Source organism: Phycodurus eques, chromosome 4 (genome assembly GCF_024500275.1).
Source record: "Phycodurus eques isolate BA_2022a chromosome 4, UOR_Pequ_1.1, whole genome shotgun sequence".
Taxonomy (NCBI): Eukaryota; Metazoa; Chordata; class Actinopteri; order Syngnathiformes; family Syngnathidae; genus Phycodurus; species Phycodurus eques.
The window spans coordinates 2,428,293-2,450,859 of NC_084528.1; the positions used below are offsets into that span (position 1 = coordinate 2,428,293).

General features: G+C 45.5%; 1 protein-coding gene across 5 annotated transcripts in view; it reads right to left on the minus strand.

The window, feature by feature from the left end:
* The window catches only part of taf2 (TAF2 RNA polymerase II, TATA box binding protein (TBP)-associated factor), a 184,384-nt gene that overhangs the window by 147,873 nt on the left and 13,944 nt on the right, over positions 1-22,567 (minus strand). For all 5 annotated transcript variants that reach the window (XM_061673613.1, XM_061673614.1, XM_061673616.1 and 2 more), the window contains one exon: positions 295-455. In XM_061673613.1, the coding sequence (XP_061529597.1) occupies positions 295-455 (161 nt within the window). The remainder of the gene's footprint in view (positions 1-294; positions 456-22,567) is intronic.

Sequence of the window (22,567 nt, forward strand, 5' to 3'; positions counted from 1 at the left end):
AAAAAAAAAAAAAAAAAAAAAAAAAACAAGCAGTAAACAAGCACACGTCGTTCTATCGTACTGGACTTTGGGCCCATTTACCCCTGTTGCACTCAAGGTGTACAATAAAATGTGTTTTTATTATCATGAGAATTTCTTTAGGAAAAATTTCAAAAATAATTTGAGTAATTTTGTTCCTAAACCAAAGCAAGAAAATTGGTCATTTTGAATGGCATCCAAAATAAGATGACCACGTTAATAAAATAAAAAATAAGTGCAACCCAGGCTCAAAACCCTTTGACATACTGTACTTACTGCTTGGAGTCACTGTGGCAAACTTCCAAAGTAGGGTCATTATAAATGAATGGAGCTTCAAGATCATTGATTCGGACCCTGTAGATACGGCACTGTTTACTGTTCAACTTGATTCTGTTAAGGTTGGCTACTGTAGGGAGTATGGTCAGCTCAACATAGCCCTGAGTGGAAAAAAAGAGGAAGAACAAAACACATTTAATCAGTTATATTGTGTTAGTCATCATTTGTTGATACAGCGGCTGAAATAAGCATTTAAAACGTCACCATTTTTCTTACTAAATATACTTCCAGAGGTCCTACTGACCTGAAAATTTCACCAGATGTTGGGAACAACCCAAGTCATCCATACAGCCAAAGAAACCAGAACAAATAAGATCAGAAATTAAGTTGTGTGTAATAATGTGAAATGACAGAGGGAATAAGTATTGAACACATGAAGAAAGGGAGGTGCAAAAAGCCATGGAAAGCCAAGACAACACCTAAAATCTATCATTAATCAAAACAGTAATCCAGCCCCTTGTCAGTGCTAATGAATATCAGCTGGTTCAGTCCTAATTAATGGCCTACAAAAAGGTCTCATTGCCAAGGTGTGAGTCAAGAAACATCTCATGATGGGTAAGAGCAAAGAAGCTGTCTTAAGACCATCGCAAAGTAATTGTTGCAAAACATAACAATGGTATTGGTTATAGGCACTTATCTAAGCTTCTGAATATTCCAATCAGCACGGTTGGGACCATAATACTGAATACTGAATGAAGAAAGTAGAATAAATAAGCTAACAATTAAGTTGTGTGTAAAAATGTGAAATGACACAGGGAAATAGTATTGAACACATGAAGGAAGGTGCAAAAAGGCATGGAAAACCAAGACAACAACTAGAATCTATCAATCAAAAGAGCAATCCAGCCCCTTATCAGTGCAAATAACTATCAGCTGGTTCGGTCCTAATTGATAGCCTACAAAAAGGCAAGACCCCATTGCTGAAAAAAAAAGCATGTCAAAACTCATTTAAAGTGTGCTGAATAACATTTGGACAAGCCAGTTAAATACTGGGAGAATATAGTCTGGTCGGATGAGAGCAAAATTTAACTGTTTGGATGACATAATGCACGCCACGTTTGGGGGAGAAATGCCACTGCGCATCACCCTAAAAACACCACAACCACAGTGAAGTTCGGAGGTGGGAACATGATGGTGTGGGGCTGCTTTTCAGTAAATGGTACAGGTAAACTTTGCATTATTGGACGAAGGATGAATGGGCAAAGCTACCAAGACATTCTTGAGAAAAATCTGCTGCCATCTACGAGGATGATGAATGTGAAACGAGGGTAGACATTTCAGCTGGATAATGATCCAAAACATACTGCCAAGGAAACTCAATTGCTTTCAAAGAAAAAAATAAAAATAAAGCTGCTAGAATGGCCTAGCCAATCACCTGACTTGAATCCAATTGAAAATCTCTGGAAAGAACTGAAACTCAAGGTCCATAAAAGAAGCCCACGGAACCTTCAAGATTTGAAGACTGCTTGTGTGGAGGAATGGGCCAAAATCACACCAGAGCAATGCATGCGACTAGTTTCTCCATACAGGAGGAGTCTTGAAGCTGTCATTGCAAACAAAGGCTTTTGTACAAAGTATGAAATAAATACCAGTTGGCGTGCTCAATACTTTTTCCCTGTGTCATTTGACATTATTACACACAACTTCATTTCTGAGCTTATTTGTTCTACTTTCTTTGTTTGTATGGATTACTTGGGTTGTTGCCAACATCTGGTGAAATTTCCATGTCTATAGCACACTTCGAAATGACTGCCAACTATTGTGAGAAGCTTGTGGAAGGATACCCAAAACGTTTGACCCAAGTCAAACAGTTTAAAAGGCAATGGTACTATAGTACTACAATACTAATACAATTTATATAAACTTCTCACTATGAAGACAGTAATTAATTATTTAAAAAAAATAAATTAAAAAATAAAATAAATAAAGCACTTATTTTGGAACTTAGCAAGCTAATTGACCTAAAAAGGAAATTCTTAGTCTGTTTTTATGTCAGACACAGAAAAGGGGGTATGTCTTTTTATTACATGTGAAAATGTGGTTTCAACTGTAGATTCTAAACAATAGGTATTCTGAAATCAATGTATTTCTAGTTTGTGTAGCTAAGTTACACGATTATGATGATATGATTATAATTCCAAACGAGGCCCAGGACTTGCCCAGCCAGCCTTGTAAGGTAAATGCCCTGATGAAATTCCTTCTTCCCGGTGTTTAATGTTTGGTAGGTGATCTTAGTTAAGAGTCCTGATACACTAAAGTTGTCCTTGAGTATTTAATACCATAAAATCAGATAATACAAGTTTACACGTTGGACTCTCTTCCTGCTCTTGTGGAATTCAGAATGAGTCCTCAGCGGCTCCTTATTAAACGGCTTCTTGTCTGTTCTCAGCCTGAATGTTATCAGCATGCCCTGGAGTGCATTGTGTGTGTGAGTTCATAAAATAGTGTGGCCAGTTTTTTCCTAGTGTCATGAAAGAAGCAGCATAAAAATATACCTTGTTCAAAGTCTAATGCTATAAAGTTTTAACACCTTGAAATTAAACTGCTTATTTAGTTTTATTTTGCAAAAGTTGTTCAACCCAGCAATTGCTGATCCCAATCCCGGATTTAAAAAAATAAAAAGTGTGGGGTGGGTGGGAGTCACGTCAGGAAGGGCAACCAGCGTAAAAACTGTCCCAAACATACCATGCAGGTTACTCACTGTGGCGACCCCAAGCATAAAGTCACAAAAGCTGTTTTGATTCTGTCATGTGCAGTGACTATGCCCCAGTTGGCACTGCAACCCCTCCAACAAACAACTTGACAAACTGCATTCTCCTAAACTGTCCCGCTGTGCAAGACGGCCACCAAAGGACGCTTGCCGTATGTCAGCTGGATCTTAAACGAATTAGCAGCTTCCCATCAAATCTGGATTCTAGACATCAAATACCCTTGTGATAGCGACCAAAAGGTTGAACCCTCTCAACCACTGAGAACATTGCTGGAACGCAGACAACACCTGCTGGCGTTTGAGCGTTATTGCAATGTGTGGACACTCATTCGAAGTTTCTTTAACTGACGATACAGAGGGTACAGAAAGTATTCAGACACCCTTAAATTTTTCACTCTTTGTTATAACTGCAGCCATTTGCTAAAATCATTGAAGTCAATTTTCTCCCCCATTAATGTTTACACAGCACCCCATATTGACAGAAAATAACTGAATTGTCTAAATTCTTGCAGATTTATTAAAAAAGAAAAACTGAAATATCTCACAGCCATAAGTATTCAGACCCTTTGCTGTGACACTCATATTAAACAAAGTTGATGTCCATTTCTTTTGATCATCCTTGAGATGGTTCTATACCTTCCTGGAGTCCAGCTGTGTTTGATTATACTGATATGTAGTGTACATTCTCCCCTTAAACTGAGGTGACACAGTGACTCCCCACACCTTGATAAACCGCATTCTTCCAAGTGGCCCTGCTGTGAGACTGCCCGCAAGGAGACTCCTCGTGGACCCTAAACTAATTAACATCTTTCCTCGAACTCTGAACTCCCAAGCGTCAAATGCCAGATGTTTCTACCGGACCGCCTGTCTGGCAATAGGAACAATTGCTGGAACAAGGCGACACCCGCAGGCATCAAGAGGAACTGCAAAGTCAAAGCGGGGGGGGCTCTCATTTGATGTTTAACCAAGGATAAACGTCTGTTTTGATATTTCACGAACTCTGCAGAAATTTTCCAAACGTATGCCTTGATGTCTGTGTCAGTGTGCCAACTTTACAAGTGCAATTGCTAGATTTTGTTTGTCTTGATTTGACTCCAAGCAGCATGAAATATGATTTGAATCATAAGCAGTTGACTTGCCAAATCTAAAGCCACACACCTGTCTATATAAGACCTTAAAGCTCACAGTGCATGTCAGAGCAAATGAGAATCATGAGGTCAAAGGAACTGCCTGAAGAGCTCAGATACAGAATTGTGGCAAGGCACAGATCTGGCCAAGGTTACAAAAAAAATTCTCCTGCAATTCATGTTTCTAAGAGCACAGTGGCCTCCATAATCCTTAAATGGAAGACGTTTGCGATGTCCAGAACCCTTCCTAGAGCTCGCCATCCAGCCAAATTGAGCAGTCGGGGGACAAGAGCCTTGGTGAGAGAGGTAAAGAAGAACCGGAAGATCGCTGTGGTTGAGCTCCAGAGATGCAGTCGGGAGATGGGAGAAAGTTCAAGAAAGTCAACCATCACTCCAGCCCTCCACCAGTCGGGGCTTTATGGCAGAGTGGTCCAACGGAAGCCTCTCTTCATTGCAAGACGAAGCGTGAAAAGCCCGTATGGAGTTTGCTAAAAACAAAACACCTGAAGGACTCCAAGATAGTGAGAAATAAGATTATCTGGTCTGATGAGACCAAAATAAAACTTTTTGGGCTTTATTCTAAGCGGTATGTGTGGACCAGGCACTGCAGTGAAGCGTGGTGGTGGCAGCATGTGGGGGTATTTTTCAGCTGCAGGGACAGGACTACTGGTTGCAATCGAAGGAAAGATGAATGCGGCCAAGTACGAGTAAATACTTCACGAAAACCTTGTCCAGAGAACTCAGGACCTCAGACTGGGCCAAAGGTTCACCTTCCAACAAGACAATGACCCTAAGCACACAGCTAAAATAACAAAGGAGTGGCTTCAGAACAACTCTGTGACTCTTCTTGAATGGCCCAGCCAGCAGCCCTGACTTGAACCCAATTGAGCATCTCGAAAGACCTAAAAACGGCTGTTCACCAACGTTCACCAGCCAACCTGACAGAACTGGAGAGAATCTGCAAGGAGGAATGGCAGAGGAACCCCAAATCTAGGAGTGAAAAACATTGCATCATTCCCAAAAACACTCATGGAGACAAATTCCTTGGGGTTTTTTTTGGACATTCTTGGCAAATAAAGATAATTCTGTTTCTGATTCTAAATACGGAGCAAAGGGTCTGAATACTTAGGGCTGTGTGATATTTCAGTTTTTCTTTTTTAATGAATCAGCAAAAATGTCAACAATTCCGTTTTTTCTGGCAATATGGGGTGCTGTGGGTACAACCACAATTCCAATGAAGTTGGGACGTTTTGTTAAACATAAATACAAACAGAATACAATGATTTGCAAATCATGTTCAACCTATATTTAATTGAATACACTTCAAAGACAAGATATTTAATGTTCAAACTGATAAAGTATTGTTTTTAGCAAATAATCATTAACTTCGAATTTTATGGCTGCAACACGTTCCAAAAAAGCTGGGACAGGGTCATGTTTACCACTGTGTTACATCACCTTTTCTTTTAACAACATTCAATAGACGTTTGGGAATGGAGGACACTAATTGTTGAAGCTTTGTAGGTGGAATTCTTTCCCATTCTTGCTTGATGTACAGCTTCAGCTGTTCAACAGTCCGGGGTCTCCTTTGTCGTATTTTACCATTCATAATGCACCACACATTTTCAATGGGAGACAGGTCTAGACTGCAGGCAGGCCAGTCTAGTACCCGCACTCTTTTAGTACAAAGCCACGTGTTGTAACACGTGCAGAATGTGGTTTGGCATTGTCTTGCTGAAATAATCAGGGGCGTCCATGAAAAAGACGTTGCTTGGATGGCAGCGTATGTTTCTCCAAAACCTGTATGTACCTTTCAGCATTAATGGTGCCTTCACAGATGTGTATGTTACCCATGCCATTGGCACGAACACAGCCCCATATCACACAGATGCTGGCTTTTGAACTTTGCGTCCATAACAGTCCGGATGGTTCTTTACCTCTTTGGCCCGGAGGACACGACGTCCACAATTTCCAAAAACAATTTGAAATGTGGACTCGTCGGACCACAGAACACTTTTCCACTTTGCATCAGTGCATCTTACATGAGCTCGGGCCCAGAGAGGCCGGCGCCATTTCTGGGTGTTGTTAATAAATGGCTTTTGCTTTGCATAGTAGAGTTTCAAGTTGCACATACGGATGTAGCGCTGAACTGTACTGACATTGGTTTTATGAAGCGTTCCTGAGCCCATGTGGTGACATCCTTTACACATTGATGTTGGTCTTTGATGCTCTGCCGCCTGAGGGATCGAAGGTCACAGGCATTCAATGTTGGTTTTCGGCCTTGCCACTTGCATGCAGTGATTTCTCCAGATTCTCTTAACCTTTTGATGATGATATGGACCCTAGATCATGAAATCCCAAAATTCCTTACAATTGTACGTTGAGGAACATTGTCCTTAAACTGTTCAACTATTTCTCTCACACACTTGTTCACAAAGAGGTGAACCTTGCCCCATCTTTACTTGTGAATGACTGAGAAATTCAGGCAAGCCAATCATGGCATCCACCTGTTCCAAATTAGCCTGTACACCTGTGGGATGTTCCAAACAGGTGTTTGATGAGCAATCCTCAATTTTCTCAGTCTTTTTTACCACCTGTCCCAGCTTTTTTGGAACATGTTGCAGCTATAAAATTCTAAGTTAATGATTATTTGCTAAAACAATAACATTTATCAGTTTGAACATGAAATATCTTGTCTTTGTAGTGTATTAAATTAAATATAGATCAAACACGATTTGCAAATCATTGTATTCTGTTTTTATTTATGTTTAACAGAACGTCCCAACTTCATTGGAATTGGGGTTGTACATTAATGAGGAAAAAAATGAACTTAAATGATTTTCGCAAATGGCTGCAATATAACAAAGCGCGAAAAAAATTAAGGGGGTCTGAATACTTTCCGTATCCACTGTAAATGTCTGTTTTGATATTTCACAAACTCTGCAGAAATATTCCAAATGTATGCCTTGGCATCTGTGTCATTGTCAGCTTTACAGGTCCAGCTGTGAGACTGAAAGCTTTTCATCTTGATTTGAAGCCAAACAGTATGAGGTGTTGTATTGAACCATGAGCAGTTTATTTGCCAAGACTAATGTTTGAATAATCATTCTATATGCTTGATCTATGAGTAGGAGTACTAAGTTGGGAGTATTTTATATTAATATATTATTTTTTTACACCATTTTTATGGCTAAATTGTAACTGGAATACAAGTCGATGGGTGTGGTCTTCTTCAGTCTCCCCCGTTTCTTAGACACACACCTCCTGGGTATTTAACCTTTGACTCCCGCCTCCTCTTGGCTTTTCTCCTTTTGGCTTTGGTTCGTCTCGTTCTTGGTTTTTCATACTGAGGGCAGCTCCGCAGTGCTGCCACCCCTCCCCTTTTCTTTGTTCGAACACATGGTTCGGGCCAACGCCAAACTCTGCTTCCCAGCCTCTATTTGTTCACCGCCGGGCGATCAGAGAACCTGCCAGAATGGGCGACTGCTGCCATGTGAGGCGCTGCCAGGCCCACTGGGAGCAAATTAGGGTTCAGTGTCTTGCCCAAGGACACTTGGACATGCGGACAGTCGTAGCAGGGATTCGAACCTGTTCTACCTACTGAGCCAAAGCCACCCTAACATAATTCCATTGGTATCGTAGACAAGTCCAGATCTGTGTGACAGACCACCAAGGACTCCACTACAAGACGTTTGATGAAGATCTGATATTGTATTTCAAAATAAAAGACTCCGAAAACTAATAAACTACATGTTTTAATGTATCTCAAGATTCAAATTAACCTTCCTGGTTGCATTCCTTAACCGAAGAGCATTGACGTCCGTATTATTGGGTAGCTTTTATTTTGAAGGTGGCTTTCGCTGCGAGTTGGCGACTCATTACCGTAATGCCTAGTATGAACAAAATTAGGGGCGGCTGGCTTGATAGCTACTTTACGAGTTGAGGCTGGCTTGACCGAAGTAATTTTTGGGGGTCCTTAGCCAAACGATGTTGTTTTGCGCAATGCACATACCGGCTCTATATACCTACTGGGGGCGTGCCTTTAGCCTCCTCTGTCAGGCGCACCCTTCCCCTTTCCGTTCGCAAGCTGTCCTTAGCCACGTCCGCTTTTCCTCTGTATAAGCAGCATGTCGGCAGGAAATGCTCCCAGTCAGTAAAGCGGACCGCTCATCACACAACAACATTTTTCGATTTTGGAACTCGGTGCACACATAAGACGAGCCGTCCATTTTGGAGAAAATTTAAGACTTTTAGGTGCGCCTTATGGTCGTAAAAATGTGTTTTTTTTTTGGAATCCTAAGTTCATTTTCACTGACCACACCCAAGCATACACCCAAACCAGATGTGTTAAATCAAGAAATCAATAAAATAGAACCTTTCAGATGAAATGAAGTCACCTAAAAGATGTCAAAAAGCTGCAACAAAGTGCCACGATCCAAACAATTTCAAGAAGAGAAACGAAAAAGTAATTGACATCTATCAGTGTGGAAAGGGTTACAAAGCCATTTGTAAAGCTTTAGAACTCCACCTTACCACAGAGCCATTATCCACAAATGGAGAAAACATAGAACAGTGGTGAACTTAATTCATAGCAGTGTAAGGCAAGCATTTGCTTTGCTGCAAACGGAGGATAATCTTTGTAGTCTTCAGTCAATGTTTGGTTTCCCAGCAGCAACAGTGCCAGATAAAATCAGCATTGGTTTGTAATCTTAGCTAATGCAACAAAACTAAGTACCAGGCACATGCACACAGAGACCTCAACTGATGCTCAAGCACCTACCCTTTTGCCCTGGACAAAGAAAGTACCCCTTTTGCTGTAGCTATGCCATTCATATATTTAAAAAAAAAAACAAAAAAACTCTGTTATCACCACCCAAAATGTTTTGATATTAGAGTCCTTGAGAGAATTATACATATGCTTCCGCCTTAATTTATTTAGGGTTAATCAGACATGCTTGTGTGGTGACCCCCATTTAACATGAGTTAGAATGTGATCGCTTACAGTGGGGCAAAAAAGTATTTAGTCAGCCACCAATTGTGCAAGTTCTCCCACTTAAAAAGATGAGGAGTGTAATTTTCATCATAGGTATAACTCACCTATGAGAGACAAAATGGGGGGTCAGAAATCCAGAAAATCAGTCTGATTTTTAAATAATTTTCCAAATATTTTCTACGGGGTTGCGATCTGGAGACTGGTTAGGCCACTCCAGGACCTTGAAATGCTTCTTATGAAGCCACTCCTTCGTTGCCCGGGCGGTGTGTTTGCATCATTGTCATGCTGAAACACCCAGCCACGTTTCATCTTCAATGCCCTTGCTGATGAGGTTTTCACTCAAAATCTTACGATACATGGCCCCATTCATTATTTCCTTTACATGGATCAATGGGGCGGCACGGTGGCCGACTGGTTAGAGCGTCAGCCTCACAGTTCTGAGGTGCGGGGTTCAATCCCCGTCCCCGCCTGTGTGGAGTTTGCATGTTCTCCGCGTGCCTGCGTGGGTTTTCTCCGGGCACTCCGGTTTCCTCCCACATCCCAAAAACATGCATTAATTGGAGACTCTAAATTGCCCGTAGTCATGACTGTGAGTGTGAATGGTTGTTTGTTTGTATTGTGCCCTGCGATTGGCTGGCAACCAGTTCAGGGTATACCCCGCCTCCTGCCCGATGACAGCTGGGATAGGCTCCAGCACGCCCGCGACCCTAGTGAGGAGAAGCGGCTCAGAAAATGGATGGATGGATCAATGGTCCTGGTCCCTTTGCAGAAAAAGATCCCCAAAGCATTATGTTTCCACCCCCATGCGTCACAGTAGGTATGGTGTTCTTTGGATGCAACTCCGCATTCTTTCTCCTCCAAACACGACAAGTTGAGTTTTTACCATAAAGATCTATTTTGGGTTCATCTGACCATATGACAGTATCCCAAACCTCTTCTGGATCATCCAAATGCTCTCTCGCAAACTTTAGACGGGCCTGGACATGTACTGGCTTAAACAGGGGGACACATCTGGCACTGCAGGATTTGAGTCCCTGGCAGCGTAGTGTGTTACTGATGGTAGCCTGTTACTTTGGTCGCAGCTCTCTGTAGGTCATTCACTAGCCCCCCGTGTAGTTCTGGGATTTTTGCTCACTGTTCTTGTGATCATTTTGACCCCACGGGGTGAGATCTTGCGTGGAGCCCCAGATCGAGGGAGATTATCAGTGGTCTCGTATGTCTTCCATTTTCTAATAATTGCTCCCACAGTGGATTTCTTCATGCCAAGCTGCTTACCTATTGCATCTTCCCAGCCTGGTGCAGGTCTACAGTTTTGTTTCTGGTGTCCTTTGACAGCTCTTTGGTCTTGGCCATAGTGGAGTTTGGAGTGTGACTGCCTGAAGTTGTGGAAAGAATTAGAATAATCTTTATTTTGCCAAGTATGTCAGAAACACACGAGCAATTTCTCTCCGGTAGTTAGAGCCGCTCTAATACGACAACAGACAGTCAATTGACAGAGAATACTTTTGAGACAAAGACATTGAGAAAAACAGTCACTGAGCAACAAATGGTTGCTAGTAATCTGGTAATGCCAGTACAATTCATTTATTTATTTTTTTACATCCATCCATCCATCCATTTTCTGAGCCGCTTATCCTCACTAGGGTCGCGGGCGCGCTGGAGCCTATCCCAGCTGTCATCGGGCAAGAGGCGGGGTACACCCTGAACTGGTTGCCAGCCAATCGCAGGGCACATACAAACAGACAACCATTTTACAATTGTGCAAAAAAGTCCTCGAGTAATTAGAGCAGTTTGAATGACTAATAGAGCAACAGTCCGGTGCAATGACCATTTTGCAAAGGGCGCCGAGACTTCAAGGAGTGTATGCAGTTTAAAGTGACTAGTAGTGCAATGATCCGGGACAATGTCCATTGTGCAAATGTTGCAGACACTACTCAGTCGATTGTGCAAATGGTGCAGCTGCTACTCAGGCACATGAGTGGACAGTTTTTGTCAACAACAGATATGCAAATAGTGCACCGAAGAGAGACTACTACAGTGAGTGCATGTTTAATTGGCCCGACAGATATTTGACAACAAACTCAAGACAAACAAAATGTCAGCATGTTGCAATGGAATTGTAAGTTAACTGTTTAAGAAGTTAATGGCAAGAGGGAAGAAGCTGTTGGAATGTGTGCTAGTTTTAGTTTGCATTGTTCGGTAGCTGGAAGAGCTGAGGATGTGCAAGTCCTCAATGTTGGGTAGGGGGGTACCGACAAGCTTTGCAGCAGTTTTGATTGTCCGTTGCAGTCAGAGTTTGTCCTTTTATGTAGCAGCACCAAACCAGACTGATGGGAGAACACAAGACTGATTCGATAAACGCTGTGTAGTGTGAAAGTGTTTTTTCAAATTTGCAGGAGAAGGTGTTCAAGTTGTCTACTCGTCTACTATTGTTCTCAGCTTGGGGGGGATTGTCGCTTGCAATTGGTTAGCGATTGTAATGCCAGACTGATTTAGAGTCGTTAGCGCTAAACTGTGTTCGAACTTTACTGCATAGTTTCTCTTTGCAATGTTAATTTCTTTCGTCAGCTGGTTTCTAGTGCGATTATACAGGGCCATGTCCCCACTTCGATATGCATCCTCTTTAGCCTGGCGAAGTTGCTTAAGTTTGGCAGTGAACCACGGTTTGTTGTTATTGAATGTGCGAAATGACTTTGTTGGTATGCACCTCTTCACAGAAACTGATATAGTATGTGACAGTCTCCGTATATTCATCCTGGTTGCCAGCTGAATTTTCAAAGACACTCCAGTCTTTGCAGTCTAGACAGCTTGAAGTTTTACCTTGGCTTCATTGGTCCACTTTTTCACGGTTTTCACCGGTCGGCTTCGCACATTTAAGTCTGTATGTTGGTATTAAGTGAATTAAGCCGTGAACAGACGAGCCCGGGGCTGCACGAGGTATGGCACAATATGCGTTATTTTGCGTAGTACAGCAGTGGTCTAAAATGTTATTTTCCATGGTAGGACAGTCGATTTGCTGCTTGTATTTCGGGAGTTCGTGGTTGAGTTTAGCTTTGTGAAAGTGCCCGAGAATAATGAGGGGTGAGACTGGGTGTTTTTTTCCCAATTTCGTTTACTTGTTCAGCGAGCGTTAGCAGTGCGGCGTTGGCGTTAGCTTGAGGCAAAATGTAAACACCGGCGAGAATGAAAGATGCAAACTCACGCGGCGAGTAGAATTGGTTACAGTTAAAAAACTACGACTCTTAATGCCGGCTGCAGTGTGTGCTGAGCTCTGTGATGTCGGTACACCATTTGTCATTGCTATAGAAGCATATCTCGCAGCTTTTTGTTTTCCCCGATAATTCCATGACGCGGTCTGCCCGGTGAAGATGGAAGCCGGGAAACATAACGGCCCCATCGGGGATAGTCTCACACACCCAACTCCCCGTAAAGCAGAGGGCGGCGGAACGTCCGAAGTCTTTACTGGTCTTTATCAGAAGATGAAGCTCGTCCATTTTCTTCGGTAGAGAGCATAGATTCGCGAGGTGGATCGACGGCAACGCCAATCTGTATCCTCTCTTGCGGAGCTTCACTTGGATTCCGGCGTCTTGTGGCGTCGCCTTCGCCTCCATGCACCGTAGACCGCACTCGCTACCCCAGTAAGTAACTCAGGGGGAAACTGAGCGGATTTGCGAAGGTTTGTGAAAGACAGTCCAGGGTAGACTCCCTGATCTTAAGCAAGTGAGTCGCGTAATGACTCCAAAGACAAACGAAAAACACAAAAACATAGACAATACGAGAGAGCACGTAACCGAGGCGTCCACACGAGTCGGCGCCATCTTGCATGTCATAGCTACAAGAGTAGTGTAAAATGGTGTCTTTTAGACTGATAGCGAGTTCAAACAGGTACCATTAATACAGGTAACGAGCGGAGGACAGAGGAGTGGAATTATGCAATCATGTTATCACACTTTAGTTTAACTTCGCCTCCCTCTTTTTTTTCAGTTGAGTTGTACTGGTAACTGTGAAGACTGTGTTAACAGAAATAAATACATAAGTTAAAAATAAACTACTATTTTTTTCTTAATAGTATGAATAATTTTGGCGGTTTCCTTTTATCGGCTGGGGCACCTGCCCTCTCTGTGCATGTGCCTTGTACCTCATGATAGTTTTTTTGCAGAGGTTGCAAAAGTAGACTACTCAAACTCTGTACTATACTGTGCAAATAGGCTGGTGAAGAAGTACTGATTCAACTCATAAGTTTTTTAAAAAAAAAGTAGACTCTTAAATGTAAGTCCAAAAGTAAAAAAAAACAATCCATTTTTCCTCCTGCTTATCCTCACTAGTGTCGTGGGTGTGCTTTTTACTCCCAATTAACACCCATTTAGATAAGTTGGCGCAAATGAAAAAAAAAAACCTCTGCACATTAAATGTTCCCTCATTTATTAACTTTTATTCATAAAAATATCCTCAAAAATGACTTTTGCCTTATAATTCTGCACATGGTGTAAAACAGGTGCCTTGTCTCAACAAAGGTTGGAAAACACTGGTCTAAATCTCCTAAACACGTTCGTTATTAAATGGGTAATGTATGCCACAGACGGGCATGCTTCATAATTGAGTTGTGTATTCATCTCATGTTGTTCCTTTTTCGTATGCCGCGAATCTCGGTGTTGCCACAGTCAGCTTGAATTTTACCGTAATTTCTCGTGTATAATGCGCATTTCCTCCCCCCAAACAATTGTCAAAAGTCAATAGTGCGCATGATAGGTATAGGGGGAAATGGAAAAAACTTTCACATTTTTTACATGTATGCCGCCATCTAGTGGTTAGGAAAAAGCTGTACACTTTCATTCCAAAACGCCACTGCCACCTAGTGGTTATAAAAAAGGTGCAGCTTACACTTTCATTCCAATATGACAGGTACATATGACTGCATATACGTACAGTTGTGCTCATAAATTTAAAATCAGAATTTGTGAAATTTTTTTTTTTTTTTTTTTTTTTTTTTTTAAATGACTGATTACTGAACAACTATCATCCATCCATATTCTACAGCTTATCCGGGTCGGGTCGCGGGGGCAGTAGCTTTACCAGGGACGCCCAGACTTCCCTCTCCCCAGCCACTTCATCCAGCTCTTCCAGGGGGATCCCGAGGCGTTCCCAGGCCAGCCGAAGGACGTAATCTCTCCAGCGTGTCCTGGGTCGTCCCCGGGGTCTCCTCCCGGTGGGACGTGCCTGGAACACCTCACCAGGGAGGCGTCCGTGAGGCATCCGAATCAGATGCCCCAGCCACCTCATCTGGCTCCTCTCAATGCGGAAGAGCAGCGGCTCTACTCTGAGATCCTCCCGGATGACCGAGCTTCTCACCCTCTCTCTTAAGGGAGAGCCCGGACACCCTGCGGAGGAAACTCATTTCGGCCGCTTGTATCCGGGATCGCGTTCTTTCGGTCACGACCCACAGCTCATGACCATAGGTGAGGGTAGGAACGAAGATCGACCGGTAAATTGAGAGCTTCGCCTTTCGGCTTTAGCTCCTTCTTTACCACAACGGACCGATACAAAGTCCGCATCACTGCAGATGCCGCACCGATCCGCCTGTCGATCTCCCGTTCCGTTCTTCCCTCACTCGTGAACAAGACCCCAAGATACTTGAACTCCTCCACTTGGGGCAGGATCTCATCCCCGACCTGGAGAGGGCATGCCACCCTTTTCCGACTGAGGACAATGGTCTCAGATTTGGAGGTGCTGATTCTCAACCGAGCCGCTTCACACTCGGCTGCGAACTGCTCCAGTGAGAGTTGGAGCTCATGGCTTGATGAAGCCAACAGAACCACATCATCAGCCAAAAGCAGAGATGCAATACTGAGGCCACCAAACCGGACCCCCTCTACACCTTGGCTGCGCCTAGACATTCTGTCCATAAAAGCTCTGAACAGAATCGGCGACAAAGGGCAGCCTTGGCGGAATCCAACCTTCACCGGGAACGAGTCCGACTTACTGCCGGATATGCGGACCAAACTCTGACTCCGGTCATACAGGGACCGAACAGCCCGTATCAGGGGGTTCGGTACCCCATAATCCCGAAGCACCCTCCACAGGACTCCCCGAGGGACACGGTCGAACACCTTCTCCAAGTCCACGATGTTGCAGAGGCGTGTCAACCAGGACAGCTCCACAACATCTAGAGCCTTTAGGAACTCCGGGCGAATCTCATCCACCCCCCGGGCCCTGCCACCGAGGAGCTTTTTAACTACCTCGGTGACCTCAAACCCAGAGATAGGAGAGCCCGCCTCAGAGAACCCACACTCTGCTTCCTCATGGGAAGGCGTGCCGGTGGAATTGAGGAGGTCTTCGAAGTATTCTCCCCACCGACTCACAACGTCCCGAGTCGAGGTCAGCAGGGCCCCATCCCCACTATACACAGTGTTGGTGGTGCACTGCTTTCCTCTCCTGAGACGTCGGATAGTGGACAAGAATTTCCTCGAAGCCGTCCGGAAGTCTTTCTCCATGGCCTCACCGAACTCCTCCCATACCCGAGTTTTTGCTTCAGCGACTACCAGAGCTGCATTCCGCTTGGCCAGCCCGTACCCATCAGCTGCCTCAGGAGTCCCACAGGCCAAAAAGGCCCAATAGGACTCCTTCTTCAGCTTGACGGTATCCCTCACCGTTGGTGTCCACCAACGGGTTCGGGGATTGCCGCCACGACAGGCACCGACCACCTTACGGCCACAGCTTCGGTCGGCCGCCTCAGCAATGGAGGCGTGGAACATGGTCCATTCGGACTCGATGTCCCCCGCCTCCCCCGGAACATGAGCAAAGTTCTGTCGGAGGTGGGAGTTGAAACTCCTTCTGACAGGGGATTCTGTCAGACGTTCCCAGCAGACCCTCACAATACGTTTGGGCCTGCCACGTCGGACCGGCATCTTCCCCCACCATCGGAGCCAACTCACCACCAGGTGGTGATCAGTTGACAGCTTCGCCCCTCTCTTCACCCGAGTGTCCAAGACATGCGGCCGCAAGTCCGATTACACGACCACAAAGTCGATCATCGAACTGCGACCTAGGGTGTCCTGGTGCCAAGTGCACGTGTGGACACCCTTATGCTTGAACATGGTGTTCGTTATGGACAATCCATGACGAGCACAGAAGTCCAATAACAGAACACCGCTCGGGTTCTGATCGGGGGGGCCGTTCCTCCCAATCACGCCCTTCCAGGTCTCACTGTCATTGCCCACGTGAGCATTGAAGTCCCCCAACAGAACAATGGAGTCCCCAGCGGGGGCGCTCTCCAGCACCCTCTCCAAGGACTCCAAAAAGGGTGGGTACTCTGAACTGCTGTTTGGTGCATAGGCACAAACAACAGTCAGGACCCGTCCCCCCACCCGAAGGCGGAGGGAGGCTACCCTTTCGTCCAACGGGGTGAACCCCAACGTACAGGTGCCGAGCCGGGGGGCAATAAGTATACCCACACCTGCTCGCCGCCTCTCATCGTGGGCAACTCCAGAGTGGAAGAGAGTCCAACCCCTCTCGAGAGGACTGGTACCAGAGCCCAAGCTGTGTGTGGAGGCGAGTCTGACTATATCTAGTCGGAACTTCTCGACCTCACACACCAGCTCGGGCTCCTTCCCTGCCAGAGAGGTGACATTCCACGTCCCTAGAGCCAGCTTCTGTAGCCGGGGATCGGACTGCCAAGGTCCCCGCCTTCGGCCACCGCCCAGCTCACACTGCACCCGACCCCTATGGCCCCTCCCACAGGTGGTGAGCCCATGGGAAGGGTGACCCACGTTACCCTTTCGGGCTGTGCCCGGCCGGGCCCCATGGGTGCAGGCCCAGCCACCAGGCGCTCGCCTTCGAGCCCCACGACCAGGCCTGGCTCCAGTGGGGGGCCCCGGTGACCCGCGTCCGGGCAAGGGAAAACGAAGTCCATTGGTTGTCGTCATCATTAGGGGTCTTTGAGCCGTGCTTTGTCTGGTCCCTCACCTAGGACCTGTTTGTCATGGGTGACCCTGCCAGGGGCATACAGCCCCAGACAATTTAGCTCCTAGGATCACTGGGACACACAAACCCCTCCCCCACGACAAGGTGACGGCTCAAGGAGGGGATAATCTGACCATTCTAATATAAAATGTAACGCGTTAGATTACTTATGACGTCACCGGACCACATTTTTACAAAGTAACGTGTTACCGGCATCACTGGCCACGATGCGCGCTGGGATATGGGGATGGTGACGTCATTACGTTGACACGTGTGAAGAAAATAATACACACGCAGATTCAATGGCTTCCCGTCTTCTGTGTCTTCATTGATTGTTATAACTCTCATAGACGAGTATACAACAGGAGTGACTATATATCTAATGGAAATTATACCATGAACTCCGCTCATGTGCATTAAGTTCACTCCTAAACATTCGTCTCTTCATTCATGGGACATTGACACTAATTCTCATCTTTTTGGCTGTAAACGCCACCACAACGGATTTAAATTATAACATACAAGATGTGCTTTCCCTGCAGGCTTTCAGCTTTAATTTGAGGATATTTACATTCAAATCAGGTAAACAGTGTAGGAATTATCGCAGTCTGTGTAACTCCACAGCTTTCATACCTGGCTAGATGCATGCTAGCATTGTGTATCTTCAGGTTGTGGAAGTAGGTCCAAATTAGGACTCACAAACGTACAGTGACGTGAAAAAGTATTGGCCTCCTCCTTAAATTGTTATACTGTATTTTTTCATATTTCCCCCCTTTTAATGTTTAAGATCATCAAACAAATGTAAATATCAGACAAATAAAACCGAAGCGAACGTAAAATGCTATTTTTCAGACATGCAAACACCAAAGACATGAAAAATGTGACAAAAACAAAAAACATTGTGGGGGGGGTCTGGGGGCATCCCCCGTGCCCCTGCAGATAATTTTTTTTAGTTTAACATAAATTAAGCAATCTGGAAGACTCCGAAGAGTACAATAAGGCATAATAAATTTTCTTCACGCAGAAAAACATTTATTTACACCGCTTAAGTACATGTTGATGTCCAAATTTAAGATTCAAATTAAATTTGCCTCATTTCTTTGGATTTTTTTTCTGGCCTCCAACTTGAGCCAGGCCCATCTCCACCTGCGCTTGATGCTGGAGGTGGGTAGAGTAGCCGAACATTGTACTCTAGTATAGGCTTCTTTAAACTCGCGCGGGCGGCGACCGCACTGACGTCACTGCGGCTATCCGCGTGCAGTTTGCCTTTATACTCGAGCGCAACCCAAGCACGCGCTTTTGAAAATGTACTGCAGTTCTCCTTCAAGTCGGGGGTGTCACTACGGCTGGTATTGGCTAGGACACCACAGGGTGGAGTTCCGTCTGCATTTTTTGGCCATTTCCGGTAGCCGTTTTTTTTCTTTCCTTTCCGGCACAAGGAACAAAGCAACAACAATAGCGACCGTGGAACAGTGTCTGCTCGAACAAATGGACCTAGATGAGCAGATGATACGTTTAATTATGCTGCAAAATCGATCAAGAAGGCGTAGGTGGTATATGGATATATAAGGGGAACGCTGAGTACTGTCGCGGGCATATTCTCGCCCGATTGCACCGTGACCCCCAAACTCCAAACTGAGCTGCATCGCTGTCTCCGCTACCCCGCCGAGACAGACGGCCACATGGATGCCAGATTTAACTTTGCACGCGGACGCTAAATGAATTACAAGCCAGTCCCAAGTAGCATCAAAGCTGAGACACAGACAACTGGTTTCTCACCCGGACGGTAAATTAATTAACTTCCACCCCAAGCCAGCCTGAAGAGTCTCACCAACAAAGACTCCTCTTTCCCACTGTTTTCAGTGACATTTGTTCCTCCTGGCTGGGACAATGGATGGAGTACTAGCGACACCCACAGGCCCAATGCGTCGGTCACGTGATGCGATGCGGGCGCTGTTGGGCGCGTGGGAGGATAAAGAGGTCTTAAGAGTACTGTTACTTAACAATAATGTGACTCAAGTAAAAAGTAGTCCTCCAACAAATTACTTGAGTAAGAGTAAAAAGTACACTGAAATAATTACTCAAGTACTGAGTAAATAGCACAAACAATAAAAAAAAATAAAACAAACAACAAAAACATTTGCAATTTACTGCACGGTGTTTTCTCAAGTTATACGTGGGCTGAAATAGAAACCAAGATGGCGCCTACCAGTGTGGTCGCCTCGGTAACGCGCTCTCTAGTATTGTCTTCGTTTTTGTGTTTTTCGTCCGTCTTTGGAGACCTTACATGACTCACTTACACAAGGGAAGACCTGCTAACCATCAAGGAGGCTACTCCAGACTTTCTGTCACCAACTTTCGAAAATCCGCTCAGTTTTTTCCCCGAGTTACTCACCGGAGCGGCGTCCGCGGTTTTCGGCGCATGGATGCGGAAGCGGCGCCACAGAGGAAAACGAGCCGGCATTCAGGTGAAACTCCGCATGAGAGGACACAGATTGGCGTTCCCGTCGATCCACCTCGCGAATGTACGCTCCCTACCCAACAAAATGGACGAGCTTCATCTTCTGTTAAAGACCAGTAAAGACTTCGGACGTTCCGCGGCCATGTGCTTCACGGAGACCTGGCTTTGCGACGCTGTACCCGATGGCACCGTCATGCTTCCCGGCTTCAACATTCATCGAGCGGACCGCGACATAGAATCATCGGGGAAAACAAAGGGCGGCGGGATATGCCTCCATATCAACGAAAAATGGTGTACGGACGTCACGGTGCTCAGCACACACTGCAGCCCGCATTTGGAGTGGCTGTTTTTGAACTGTAAACCATTCTACTCCCCACCTGAGTTTGCATCGTTTATACTGGCTGGAGTCTATATTACACCGCAAGCTAACACGAACGCCGCATTGCTAACGCTCGCCGAACAAGTCAATGAAATTGAAAAAAAACACCCGGACTCACCCCTCATTATTCTCGGGGACTTTAACAAAGCTAAACTCAACCACAAACTCCCTAAATACAAGCAGCACATCGACTGTCCTACCAGGGAAAATAATACTTTAGACCACTGCTACACTACGGTAAAAAACGCATACCGTGCTATACCTTGTGCAGCCCTGGGCTCGTCTGATCACTGATTAATTCACTTAATACCGGCGTACAAGCAAGAACTTAAATGTGCGAAGCCTACAGTGAAAACAGTCAAAAAGTGGACCAATGAAGCCAAGATGGAACTTCAAAGCTGTTTAGACTGCACAGACTGGAGTGTCTTTGAAAATTCAGCTGGCAGCCTGGATGAATATACGGACACTGTCACATCCTATATCAGTTTCTGTGAAGAGGTTTGTGTACCAACAAAATCATTTCGGACATTCAACAAATACAAGCCGTGGTTCACTGCTAAACTGAAGCAGCTTCGCCAAGCTAAGGAGATGCATATCAGAGCGGGGACAGGGCCCTGTATAATCGAGCTAGAAACCAGCTTACTAAATAAATTAACATTGCAAAGAGGATCTATGCAGCAAAGTTGGAAAAACAGTTTAGACTCAAAATCAGTCTGGCGTGCATTCCAATCGCTGACTAATTACAAGCGACGATCCCCCCAAGCTGAGAACAATAGCACACTAGCCAACGACTTGAATACCTTCTATTGCAGATTTGAAAAGGACAGTTTCACTCCACACACCCACCCGGCCGCACCCGCGACCAAAACCGCACCTCTGACTTCTGCGTTAACCATCCATGAACAGGATGTGAGACGCATCTTCAAACAACAGAAGATTAACAAAGCGGCAGGACCGGACCATGTGTCCCCATCCTGCCTCAAAGTCTGCGCGGACCAGCTCGCTCCAGTCTTCACTCAGATCTTCAACAGATCTTTGGAAATGTGCGAAGTTCCATCCTCTTTCAAACGCTCTACCATCATTCCAGTCCCCAAGAAACCTGCAATCTCTGGTCTGAATGACTACAGGCCTGTCGCTTTGACATCTGTGGTCATGAAGTCCTTTGAACGTCTCGTGCTGGACCACCTCAAGAGTGTCACAGGTCCCTTGCTGGACCCCCTGCAGTTTGCCTACCAAGCGAACAGGTCTGCAGATGATGCAGTCAACATGGGACTGCACTTCATCCTAGAACACCTCGACAGTGCAGGGACCTACGCGAGGATCCTGTTCGTGGACTTCAGCTCGGCGTTCAACACCATTATCCCTGAACTCCTTTCAACCAAGCTTCTCCAGCTCAGCGTCTCACCTGCCATCTGCCAGTGGATTTACAGCTTTCTGACGGGCAGGACACAGCAGGTCAGGCTGGGGGAGGCCACCTCATCCACACGCAGCATCAGCATTGGGGCGCCCCAAGGTTGTGTCCTCTCTCCGCTGCTCTTCTCTCTCTACACGAACGACTGCACCTCAGCGAACCCGACTGTCAAACTCCTGAAGTTTGCAGATGACACCACTGTCATCGGCCTCATCAAGAACGGTGACGAGTCTGCATATCGACAGGAAAGCGGAGCGGCTGGAGCTGTGGTGCGGCCGACACAACCTGGAGCTGAACACGCTCAAGACGGTAAAGATGATCGTGGACTTCAGGAGGCATCCTTCGCCACAGCTGCCCCTCACGTTGTCCAGCTGCCTTGTGTCAACCGTCGAGACCTTCAAGTTCCTGGGAATTACAATCTCTCAGGACCTGAAGTGGGCAACCAACATCAACTCCGTCCTCAAAAAGGCCCAGCAGAGGATGTACTTCCTGCGGCTTCTGAGAAAGCACGGCCTGCCACCGGAGCTGCTGAGACAGTTCTACACAGCGGTCATCGAATCAGTCCTGTGTTCTTCCATCACAGTCTGGTTTGGTGCTGCTACAAAAAAGGACAAACTCCGACTGAAACGGACAATCAAAACTGCTGAAAGGATTGTCGGTACCCCCCTACCCACCATTGAGGACTTGCACGCTGCCAGAACTAAGACAAGGGCGTGCAAAATCCTCTCGGACCGTCTGCACCCCGGTTCTTCCAGCTCCTTCTGCTCTTCCAGCTCCTTCCCTCAGGTAGGCGCTACCGATCAACGCAAACTAGAACTAGTAGACATTCCAACAGCTTCTTCCCTCTTGCGATCAACTTCTTAAACATCTAACCTATAATTCCATTACAATAAGCTGGCAGTTTCTGACTTGAGTTCGTTGTCACATTTCTGTGGGGCCAATTATCTATTACTCGTGCACTCACTTTGGTTGTCTCGCCATGCTGCACTATTTGCATATACTGGCCACTCATGCCAGAGTAGCATCTGCTCCATTTGCACACTGATTGAGGAGTATCTGTAACATTTGCACAACCAACATTGTCCCAGATGATCGCACTACTCGTCACTTTAAACCGCATACACTCCTTGAAGTCTCAGCGCCCTTTGCACAATGGTCATTGCACCGGACTAT